At 42.5% G+C, this 12,420-nt stretch overlaps 1 protein-coding gene across 1 annotated transcript; it reads left to right on the top strand.

The window, feature by feature from the left end:
- Positions 1–263: 263 nt before the first annotated feature.
- Positions 264–6,529, top strand: dmap1 (DNA methyltransferase 1 associated protein 1). The gene is made up of 10 exons (XM_080505899.1): positions 264–616; positions 1,108–1,199; positions 1,748–1,943; positions 2,108–2,266; positions 2,375–2,542; positions 2,990–3,175; positions 3,469–3,540; positions 4,110–4,182; positions 5,060–5,412; positions 5,666–6,529. The coding sequence occupies exons 1-10, from the start codon at positions 521–523 to the stop codon at positions 5,723–5,725; spliced, it is 1,455 nt and encodes a 484-aa protein (XP_080362025.1). The 5' UTR covers positions 264–520; the 3' UTR covers positions 5,726–6,529.
- Positions 6,530–12,420: the final 5,891 nt, after the last annotated feature.

The raw sequence follows: 12,420 nt of genomic DNA, 5'->3' as shown, positions 1-12,420 counted from the left end.
GTTTTGATACACTTGTATGATCTTTAATATTGTCGTTTGTCGCTTTGTGCCACAAACTTCCTCGTTTAAAAGTGCTATTGATTGATTAATTGATTGATTGATTGATTCATTCGTTCATTCATTCATTCATTCATTCATAACCCTGTTGTGATCCGGTTGGACAGATGCTGCAGTGACTCTCCACACCTGAAGGGGGCGATAAGACGGTGTAGTTACACCGGATGCAGTCTGGTGTTTTAGCTAATTCCGCTGTTAGCCCGAACAATAGCATCTGACTATTTACATTTTCAGCATCAGCGTTGTTTCAAATGGACTGTAGAAATATTTGTGGGGGTTTTTGGGAAGTGTAATATTGTCGCTAGACTGCCTTTGGTTTCTTATATACGCAGTTTAACTGGTGTAACCGTGAGCGTCGTCGATGAAGATAAGCGCTGTCGCGTGCATGCACGGAATCAATGAGCGAGTCTGGCTATCGTAACAGTGTTGACGTTTGACATAATACTAACATTTAGACAAAGTCATGGGTACCGGGGCTGATGTCAGGGATATTCTTGAGTTGACCGGTGGGGAAAATGACGGTCCCATCACTAAGAAAGACCTCATCAACTCTGATAAGGTGAGAAGGTTTTATTGTGATTAATGTCCGTTAATTTTGTGCGTGTGCGTCCCTGGTCCTGGTGGATGTTTGGGGTTACCTTGCTTCCCTGCTAACAAGTGACAGACTTCATTTAGCGACCGGTGGGGCTGTTTGTATGGGCAAATGCAAAAATTAGACTCGCAAAATGTGTGACACATCAAAACTTTATTGTAACTGCGGTTAAATGCCACTCACCAGGACAACTATGGGTTTCTGTAGGACTTTTAATATCTGCTGTTGCAAGTGGCAACCACCGACGTTAGAGGAAGTCGGTCACCAGTTATCAGGGAAACTACTTTATCCGAAACACGGGCCACTATCCTGCATGACTTCGACGTCTCCCAGCTCCATCACACCTGCAATCTCTAATGATAACCTCATCGTCAAGAACATGGAGCTCCATGGCCCTCCTGGATCAGGACGATACACCCCTGACTCGAATAACACCTCTCACTCTCATCTTTCCTCAGAAAAAATCTAAGAAGTCAACAGAGACGCTGACCTTTAAGAGACCAGAGGGGATGCACCGGGAGGTCTACGCTCTGCTGTATTCAGATAAAAAGTACGTGTCTCTTATATTATGTGTAATGAGAAACCACTCAGAAAAATTAGACTCTTGAATAAAAATTGATGCAGAAATAGTCCCGTAACAATATGCATTCACAAAGACACATGTATGTGTATACTATTGCTTCGGTCTTCTCATTTTGGTACCACAAAACACCTGACCGGTGGTGATGAGATGTAAATCACTCGGGATCTAGAACACTCCATTAGAACTGCAGATGAAGGATACAGATAATGATGAAGTTGTAATATTGGGGGTTCATTTGACGATTTTCTTTATTTTCTCCAGGTTACCTTTGGGGGCACACATCTGCAAGATTTTCAGGGCTTGAGCATTAATAAATAGAGAATACGGATAATCTTTGCATGTTGAGCAGTGGTGGTCTCGACGGTAGGGATCTGAATTTCGCAGGTTCAAATCCCACAGCTGACAATTCACCACAAGAACCCACTGTGGGTTCTCAAGCAAGACCCTTGATTCCCAGCAGCTCCTGGGTGCTGTACAGCTTTGTAACATTATATTCTCATATTCCATCCATATAGAGATGCACCTCCTTTGCTACCAAGTGACACTACTCAGGGCTACAGGACAGTTAAAGCCAAACTTGGCTGTAAAAAGGTTCGTCCCTGGAAGTGGATGCCCTTCACAAATCCAGCTCGCCGTGACGGGGCCATATTCCACCATTGGAGACGCGTGGCAGAGGAGGGAAAGGACTACCCTTTTGCTCGCTTCAACAAGGTAGGATTGCCCCGATATCATTTTCAATCGCAGAAAAAGCTACCAGCCTCCTTTATGTCCTCTTTTTAAGAGTGTCAAACTCATTTTGATCCAGAGACTATTCAGCCCAATTCTATTCAGAGCACACCAACATCCTTTGTCTCTGTGTTTGTGTTCCTGTACAGACCGTGCAGGTACCAGTGTACTCTGAGCAAGAATACCAAATGCATCTACATGATGATGGCTGGACTAAAGCAGAGACAGACCACCTGTTTGACCTATGTAAGCGCTTTGACCTACGCTTCATCGTTGTCCACGACCGTTATGACCACCAGCAATATAGAGTAAGTTTTTCGTCCCTCATCTACAGAACCACTTTTTACGCTCCAAAAAACGTTGGTCATGTCAATGAAACCATTCTTCGTTTTGCTTTTTTCATTGTATCTTCACAGAAACGCTCTGTGGAGGATCTGAAAGAGCGATATTATAGTATTTGTGGCAAGCTGACGAAGGTCCGCGCTCCATCAGGAACAGAGCCAAAAATCTACATTTTTGATGCTGGTCATGAAAGACGCCGCAAAGATCAGTTGGAGAAGCTCTTCAATCGCACACCAGAACAAGTAATTGACTTCAACTTCATTTGTATTTCAACGACACCGTTTTATGTTTTCCTGTCCGGAGTTTACACAGTAACTTACCAAAGATCACATTACATATCAATGCAGCATTGACTTCCTTAAACAATACACACAATTGATTTTGTGAGGGGGAGTTTTATTGAACAATAAATGGAAAAGAGAATGCAGAGAAACTTACAAAGAAAAAGATTTCCTTGGCGTATTTATAACATACCGAGAATAGAATGAACGGCCACATTTGTACAGTTGGAGCTGGTTCTCAAGCTTCAGTGGTTGGTTGTCTGGCAATCCAGGTTAATATTGTTGACACAATGGTGATATGAGGTAGTAAACACTCGCATAGTGAAAACCTATAGCTTCTCATCTGGTCCTTTTGCAAAACCTTATCCTTTGAAATTTTAAATTGCAATTCTCTTATTTTTCCTACAGGTGGCAGAAGAGGAGTATCTTATTCAAGAGCTGAGAAAGATTGAGACCAGGAAAAAAGAGCGAGAAAAGAAAGCCCAAGATCTGCAGAAACTCATTAAAGCAGCTGACACAACTACAGAGCTGAGACGAGCCGAAAAGAGAGTTTCCAAGAAAAAACTTCCACAAAAAAGAGAAACAGAGAAGCCGGTAAGTTGTGAACTCACTGGAAAGCAAACCAACTATAAACCCACAAGAAATTCGGAAGTATCCTAAGATGAAGGCTTTTCAGAAGTAATGATGCACCTGTCCTTTTCGTGAATGTGCCATTTGAGTGTAAAATATATCGAAGGAATGTTGCTGTCTCCACATATGTAAATACTTTTACTAGGTTCTAAATGATTCCTAATTAATCTCATAATAAATTTGAGTTTTTCTCTTTAGATCTGGTTACATTAAGTCAGAGTTATATGGCCTGTAATCATCCACCTATTCTTCTTTAGGCTGTTCCAGAGACGGCTGGCATCAAGTTTCCGGACTTCAAATCAGCGGGAGTCACGCTGCGCAGTCAGAGGGTGAGTATGACCCGATACCTTTGGGGCAATACAATTGTGAAACAATTTCACATCAGTTAAAGGCCTTTGAGTCATATAACATGTTTGCTAAAACTAAAAACTAGTCTGGAAACCACCACAGTCCAAACATTATATTGTTGGTTTGAATCAAATAATTCTCGGTGTCTATGTTTTAGAAATGACCTGAATTTAGTCGCCATTTGAATGTTTTTATAAGGTAATCAAACTATTGTTGGACTCCCTGTTAGGATCCAAATAACTTCAGCAATACTCAATTCTGCAGTTGATGTATATAATAAAATGAAATCCGTGACTTGAGCAAAGGAACCACTACTAATCTTGAAGACCGATGAGGATCTGCCTCTCAAAATGGAAAATGCATTAGCACAGCTAAAGAACTGGAGTGCCACTCCAGCTAATCAGTCAGATAGAGTTCAGTGGATAAAGACATTTTGATCTGGCCTGCTGAAGTGCATTTCATATGAATTAAAAGCCCGTGGTGGCACAGTTTATCCTAATGTCCCTTGTACCTTTTAAATCACAGCTGCCTGTGTTTCTGTGTTGTTTAGATGAAACTGCCAAGCTCCGTCGGCCAGAAGAAGATCAAGGCCATTGAACAGATCCTGGTAGATCAAGGAGTGGGTAAGTTACCAAGGAATATTTGCAGTTTGGTAATATTTTCATTCCTTCTTTGTAACAGACCTAATTGTCACTTGCACAGGGAAAATGGATAATATAATCTTTAAAAACAGACCAACATCCACTCGTAGAGATGTTTTGATAACGAGTGTGGTTAATTCAATTAACCTATCTGCAGTGCAGAAATCCCTGAAGCATCTCTGGCAATGCATTTCGAGTAGTTTTCCCGAGAAGACATACTGTGCAAATGGCCAGTTAATCCGCTCGCTCAGTTTTGCGCAACATTTTAAATTCGAGGCGGTCGGCTCTCCTCTTGGGCAATGTCAACATGTTGGTTGCTAGTTGTAAGAGGAGTAACGGGGTCACATTAGTGTGAATAAATGTGTTATGAAAGAAAGAAGTTTTTGTGAGCATCAACTGTTAAAGGTGTTTCATAAACAGGTTAAGTGCAGATATATTCCCTTCTTTCTTCAGTCTGTTGGCTCATGCAAAATGAAATGGAATTAATATAGATTAAAATGGCAAATTTAATTGTGATTAATCGAAATTAATCCACAACCACCCTGTGATTAATCTGATTAAAATATGAAACTGTTTAACTAGTGGAAATGGAAAGGAGTGGTTTGACACATGAGGTTTTATTTTGTTTTAATGATCATTTTGAAGATATCACGATACAGTCGAGTTGGTAAAGAAATGGACTTTTACACTTCACTTTCTCAATTCACCACAGTGATAATGTTTAATGTTTGACATTATATTATGATGATGTGTGAGAGCAGCTGTCACACATCATCATGTAGTACCTGTATTTAACTCTTGTTTGTTTTGTTTGAAGGAAATTGATGTAGTCCCTTTGTGGATTTGTTGTTTTTTTTAGATCTTAACCCTATGCCCACCGAGGAGATTGTACAGATGTTCAACGAGCTGCGCAGTGATCTAGTGCTTCTATATGAACTGAAGCAGGCCCACAGCAACTGTGAGTATGAACAGCAGATGCTACGTCATCGATATGAAGCCCTCCTGAAGGCCGGCGGCGGAGCCATGTGTGTGGGAACGGTGGGCGCCGGGCCAATCGCTGTGGCACAGAGTGGGGAAATGAACTCCACGAACAGCACTATAGCATCCGGCCTGGGGGGGGACGCTCAGTCCTGGCCCTGCACGGATGACATCAAGGTGGAAGCGAAAGAGCAGATCATTGATGTTGTAGGAGCACCACTCACCCCCAACTCGGTAAGTCTGCACACCTCTGAGGCAACACGTGACATTTAACGTAAACACAGTCAGCAATACGGCCGCATATTTTTGTGATGCGATTTCTTTCCACCTGCTCAGAAAATATGTATACAAAGTAGCGCCAGAACAACACATCTGAGCTAAACATCAGAGCCATGATTGCTGGCTCTCTGTCTCATGTACATCAATCATTTCATATGGAACAGATCGAATATACATTGTGTGACTGTCTTTGTCTTTTACATTGCAGCGCAAACGTAGAGAATCGGCATCCAGTCCATCTTCAGTGAAGAAGGTGAAGAAGCCTTGATGAGGGCGGCTGCTGCCACAGAGAGGGGACAAAGATTGTGTTACTCTTTGTGAGATTTGCAGCAAAATGCTCGTGCGTGGGTTATGGCTGGTTAGTATCCTAATAATTGCCGAGGCCAGAGAGGTCTCGCCATGGCTCTGGAGAGCCACCGTGCTACATGTTGTAGATGTCTCCCTGCGTCTGCACACCTCATCACGTCGTCATCAATCTTGTAAATAAGCCACTCAGGTGTTGCGTAGCTGGGAGAGACTTAAAACACGCAGGACAATGGCCAACCAACACCAGGAATGGACAACCCGGATCTAAACGCGTGCACACACACAAACACACACACGCGCTCGCAACTTTTCACCTACTGACCAGACCTCGTCCGGCCTCCACCCTGCATCGCCGTGACAAAGGCAACGACTGAGTGACATTTCATTCCATTACTGCTTGTCTGCTTGCCTCCTCCACTGCTCAGCCTTAGATGAAGCAAGATCAACTGTAAATTGCAAGGCTGAGCTAATCGGGACTCGGTGGAGACGGTGGGAATGACTAGGTAATTGAAATGAGAGACCGGAGTCCAGGATTGGGACGAATTGAACCTTCAATGCTCATCTGACCCCCTCTGAGATTTTAATGTATCCCAATAATGGTATAGTGTTTACTGGAAATGTTGTTTTTTTGTTTGTTTGTTTGTTTTTTAAATTGTGCCTGTATTTCTGGCTCGACATGGAGTTCAATTCATCTGATGGATGCCGCCTCCGCCTGCGGTTCATTCATTGTTCTAGTGAAGCTGATTTGTATTTTTAATTTTTTTTGTCCTCAGGCGACCTTGAAGATGCTTTAGTCAGCAATTAAATAAATGTTTTGTTTCCTTACTGTGGTTGTTGCACGTTAATCTTTTGTCAATTCCATCAAGATTTCTCAACTCTGTTGCGGTTTTTCTCTGGAGAAACCTTGACTCATCCATAATTGATGTTGAATACACACATTCGTTGGGGACACTGTAGGTTCATGACATTTTTACCTTACCTGTCATCGACGTTAAGAGACAACTAATGACTTCATTAATATGATAATTAGGAAGTGATCATTTGTGGGCTGGCACAGCCACTGAAACTTCATTAGGTTTCCTCTCTATAATATTGCTAATTGCATGTCAATTATGTCATTTAGCCTACTTAGACATTAATTTCTATGCAAATTTTCAGTGTTTGCCCAGAAGAGGACTGTTATGACTAGAGCATACTGTGTTGTATACAAGTTTACGGAGCTCATACTTATGAAGGAATTCTTTTAGCTTTTTCAACCCAGTTGAAAACTTGAAACCTTTGTAGATTTCAGTGCCATTTTTGCCTGCGTGGTTGGTAGTTTTTTTTAAAAAATACTCATTTATTGTTGCAGACCCATTGGTGACATTCATGATTTTAATTACATTGTTAACATGATGTCAAGTTGATTGTGATGAGTCTTTGGGGGCGGTGGGGGGGGGTTCAAGGTAAGAACAAAGATCATTGTCGACCTGAAAGATACTTTAGATATGGCGCACTAACACTTGATCATTTAGCTTGGGAAAGTTTCATTATCAAATGAAAGTGATCAGTCAAATCTTCATTTTAAAGATCTAATAAACGCTGCTAAGGCTCTGGGTGTAAAGCCATTCACACTCTGCAGGCCGTGTGATTGAGAGAGAGGAAAAAGACTGAGAGAAGGCAAGTAAACATGGGTAAAATGGATTCTCTGTGTCTATATTTCATGTTGAAAATTGGCTCATAAATCCAGTGGTTTGATCTATGGGACCCGTCGTTGCTTGAAAAAACCTCCGTAAATGTGTAATTTCTCCCTTGACAGAACACAGCCGAAAGGCTATCTTTCTTACGCCTCCCCCCTCCCCTCCTCTCTCTTTCTCCCCTTTTTTCTGTCCTTCATTCTCACTTAGTCTCTCTCTCTCTCTCTCTCTCTCTCTCTCTCTCTCTCTCTCTCTCTCTCTCTCTGCAAGCCTGGTGTTGGATTAATGCTCTGCTTTCGTCCCGTCCCTCCTTTCATGCTCCTCTGATATCTTCTTTTCATCACTGCTCATCCATTTATCAAAACGGGGTCTTTTCTATTCCTCTCCGACTCTCAATACCCAAAGCCACCTTAAGTTATAAGGCAACTATCTTGTACGATGGGCGTAAAGAACGTGGAGGTTATTAATAAACACTAGTCTAAATTGAAAATAGGTGGGCAGGGAAGTATTGTCAGCCAAGTGTGAATGATAAAGACCCTTCGAGTTGCCCTTCATCTAACTGCCGCGAGCTCCATCCAGTCTACAGTGTATGTTCTGCAACACTGATGTGAAAAGCATGAAGCAGAGCACCGTAGCAGAGTGTGTTATAACGTGGTTGTGATGGCATAGAGATGGGATCTCTTTATCAAAGCCAGACTGAGGCTTTAATCACGGCCTAAGAGGTGTGCTGGCTTTTTATCATAATTGAACTGTATCCAGGCTAATCGCTGACATACGTCATTGTCGAGCGGTCGCTGGGCCGCACCAGCAGGCGAGCCGGTGGTGGTGATTGAACACACAGTTAAGAGAAAAGATGTGTATTTAGGTACATAAGGCAGGAAGGGACAGGTAATAGCAGATGTGATAGAACAGTGTTCAAATAAATCACGCCTTGAGGTAATCGTCGATGTGACAATGATTAGATTGTTGATGCCTCCGTTTTTGTGGCACGGTGCTCTATAACCATCATGTCACACACAGTCACTGATTACTGCAATGTGGAAAAAACACGACTCATGTTAGCAGCTTGAAGATGGGGTAAGGTGCAAAAGTTTAAGGCATGACAAAGTGTGAGAAAGTAAGAATGAGAAGAAAAAAAATATTGATTGGTTTATCAACTAACACTGCTAAGTGTGTATTTCTCCAGAAATGTTAACACCTTTCAGAACTGACATTTGTGGACAAAGATCTGACACATCTGCATATTTCTTCATGTAACCACAAAGAGGCTTCTTGTTGGAGATCAGGACTGTGTGAGGGCCACATCGTTGCTTTCTAGACTTTCATTTTAATTCCTGAAGATATGTTGATGAGTTTTTTGTACTCTACTGCAGACTGCCTCTTAAATCATCACCATGGCTTCTTGTTGGTATTTGCCATGCCCAAAACATTTGCACAGTAGTGTGTGTGCAGTGTAACAAATGTCCCCAAAAAAAAGAGTTTCACCTCTGTGGGGCTCTCTCATCTCCACATATGTCAGTTTGACTTTCACCTTCTCCTGTATCCAGGTCACCTTGAGGGAGAAAACTTTTAATCATTGCTCCACATCAAATTCACCTGTGCCCGCTGGGACATCAGGTAGCAACAAAGAGGTGGGGAACTGCAACCGCAGGTTGGAAAATAAAGTGCCCACAGGGCTGGACAGTAGAAGTAATTTCCACTGGATTTTTTTTTTGCTGGGGGTGGGGGTGGTGGGTGCTACAACTCAAACCCAATCACTTGTGCTAAGCAGTGCTTACAGCTAGGCATTAACCCCACTGTCCACTCTCCACATTAAAGCCCCGGGGAGGCAGAAGAGACTGGAGTGGAGTAGAGCAAAGTGCAGGACTAAATGTAGACTTCCCTATTCACTGGCACTGTGCTGCTCTGGGGAACATCTCCAGTCAGATGTTGTCTTTCAAGGTGTCCTACCTTGAAGTGAAAGTACATGGCTTGACACGGATTGGCTGTAAGACACCATTTTAGTGAGAAAGCTTTTACCTGTGTCAGAATAAATTGGACCCACCAGGTAAATTGAGATAAACATTTTCGATCAATTTCTGTACTAATCTAATAAAATCACTAAGGTTTGACAGGATCCATTATAGTAATTTGATATACCTTCTATGTGTGTGGTAACGGACACCTAATGGGGAAATTAATCCGTTTAGATTTTGTTTTGGTACATTTCAATTGGCTTCATCTTTGTGTTCTATCCCCCCAAATATTTCACATCTTTTCTTGTTTGATCACACAGCTATGATTTAACAACTTGTTTGAAAAGCCTCCTTACATTGAGGAGGGAAAAAAGGTTATGTCTGAAAAATGTATTAAAGTCTTGGAATGTATATTCATTTTATTTAGCATACGTCTGTTATTAGCCCGATCGACATCAGAACCCAAGCACAAGTTGTGGAGCTCAACCTTGTTTTCATCGCTCCAATGTGTGTGTTGGTATTTGAACTTGAACCGTCTTGCTGTGAGGAAAGAGCAGTAGCCTCTGTGCCACCACGGAGCCCATTTGCTGTATTTCAACTAAGATTACACTGCGCAAAGTTGGACTCTCATTACTAATTAGTTGAGTTCTTAAGGCACTGGCTTTTATTTGGAGAAATCCAAAGAAAGGGGTGTGAATACTTTTTCACATGACACTTTTTTTTTTTTGTGAATAATTTGAAAAACAAGTATCACCTTCTTTCCACTTGACAATTATGCGGCACGTTGTGTTGATCTATCACATAAAATCCCAATAAAATACATTTACATTCGTAATGTGTTGAAGTTTGTAGAAAGAGGTTTGAATCTGACTAGCTTTGTATTTGCATTGGCTGTTTTATTGTCTATTGAGGCGCATGAGTTGTGATTGCATGCTAACAACAAACAAGGCCAGGATGGACAGATCAACTCGGCTCTGTTCTCCCATCAGTTCCGAGAAGCAAACCAGTTTGATTTGATTTGTCAGCGAGGAATAGGGATGGCCAAGAACAATATGTCAGAGAGTTATTTCACCACAGCAGTACAGCGAATGCCTTTCTCCATCTTTACCTGCACCGACACAATTCTAACAAAGGTGGGGGAAAAAAAAAAAAAAAAAAATCCAATTTGCCATGCGGATCCACAGCTGTCACAGTAGGGTGAATTAAACATTACCCATAACTCACTGGGGGTGCTAAGCAGGTCAGAGGATGGAAGGCACGGTTACACGGCAACGTCACTCTGGGGTGTAATAACAAAGGATTTTAACCTATGACTTGTTCACAAACAGTGCTGGCAGAACATCCTCCTCAGTAGCAACCACTTTCCCTGTGCTGGTTAACAATGTCCAGTTGAGTTGATGACTCAACACGCCATTATGCACCTTACTGCTCAACATTCTCCAGAACACAAACAGGAGGACATCAGGAAATGTCATCATAAAGGCAATGTTTTCCACCGAGCCTGGTCCTGGAGCACTTCCCCTGATGATCCATAGGGGGTTGGAGGGATACAGTAGCTTGTGTCATCACCCACAGAGGCTGACTACTTGCCTGGCCAGCCCGCCACCACCAGAGCCTCAATTACCTGACTGACGTTTCATTAGCGCCTGCAGCTGATCCCGTGGCTGAGAGGCAGTGGGGCGCAGAAGAGCATGGAGCGTGCGAGAGAGGGGGGGTAGGGGGAGCAGGCTTCAACGCATTACATTCTCATGTGCTGTCAGTGTCACAGCTCTGAGTACAGCCACACAGCCACTCATTACATTGCAGCCATTTAGTACATGCTCTTATTGAGTTGGACTGTGTATGCTGAAATAGAGCCAACTGAGTTTTTTTGTGTGTGTTTTTTTTTATGTATTATTTTTATTCGTGACACCAGTTCTGAGCTGATAATCAGAAACCTTCCCTGGATTGCTGCATGAAATGTGTATGTCTGTGAGCACATGCAAGGCATCAGTAGGAGGTTAAGATTTCGATGAGAAAGATCAATCTGGTGCAGCGTAGTGGTCAGAATTTGATCTCCTTTCATAGGTTTTTTTTCTGTGTATGGCCACACAATGTGAGCGATATATGTGTCGTTGCACGCCCTGGGCAGACACCTGAAGTTGTGTGTAATGTGTGTGGCCTCTCCATTGTTGGGGTTAGTGCGGGCCATGTCAGGGATGATCCAGGGCGGAGCTGAGGGGGGCTTAGTGAGACCCCCAGCCTGAGCCTCTCCACACAGCCCACGCTTGGCTGGCCTCTTCTTCCCATTTGTCATCCTGGGCCAGTAAGACCCCTGAAGAGATTAGGGCAGAGCTGAGAGACTGGAGGAGTAGCAGGAATAAGAGGATCAGTTAAGCTATAAACACAGACAAGTTTGTGACTCTCACCCACTCTGGCATAGTGACAGTTTGTAATGGCTGTCAAAAGTTCGCTGGGTGCTGTACATCTTCTTTCGAAGGACACTTGGATTTGAGAATGTGTCATCCCTCGTGTTAGAAAACACAACAGGTGCAGGAACTTTTATCCTCTCTGAAAAATGCTGCCAATGGCGTGAAAAGTGGGCTCAAGTTGGACATTAAATAGAGGCGTTAACTGTATCGACCCACATTGACCTAAGCTAATGAACTGTGGCCCAGTGCAGGAGAGAAAAATGCAAAGGTTTGCCTATAATTAGAAATTGGTGCCACAAAAACCATTAGTCAAATCTTCAGAGCTCCTTCATTTCCATATTTTTGAATATTCTACTTAATTATGCAAAAGAAATGGTGAGGTAGATGAGAAGTTTTAAGAAAGCCTCATAAATTCCTCATTGAAAACAGAGGGGATTAATGACAGTTAATATGAGGGCAATCAAACATTTAATGCAAAGGCCCTCCTGCAGGCAAACGGTATTTAAATGAGTCAATTAGACATTCATTATCTACAAGCCTATGAGTGGAGTCAGATCTGCATAAATGTTAGTGCAGGGAAAAGACTCTGAATGGGAATTAATGAAATATTTTCAA

This window comes from Blennius ocellaris, assembly GCF_963422515.1.
Source record: "Blennius ocellaris genome assembly, chromosome: 12".
Taxonomy (NCBI): Eukaryota; Metazoa; Chordata; class Actinopteri; order Blenniiformes; family Blenniidae; genus Blennius; species Blennius ocellaris.
This window is presented reverse-complemented; position numbering and strand designations above follow the sequence as displayed.

Coding starts and splice junctions, on each gene's coding strand:
- dmap1 (XM_080505899.1), top strand. CDS start 521: ATGGGTACCGGGGCTGATGTCAGGGATATTCTTGAGTTGACCGGTGGG. Junction 617..1,107: donor ACCTCATCAACTCTGATAAG/GTGAGAAGGTTT, acceptor ATCTTTCCTCAG/AAAAAATCTAAGAAGTCAAC. Junction 5,413..5,665: donor CACCACTCACCCCCAACTCG/GTAAGTCTGCAC, acceptor TTTACATTGCAG/CGCAAACGTAGAGAATCGGC.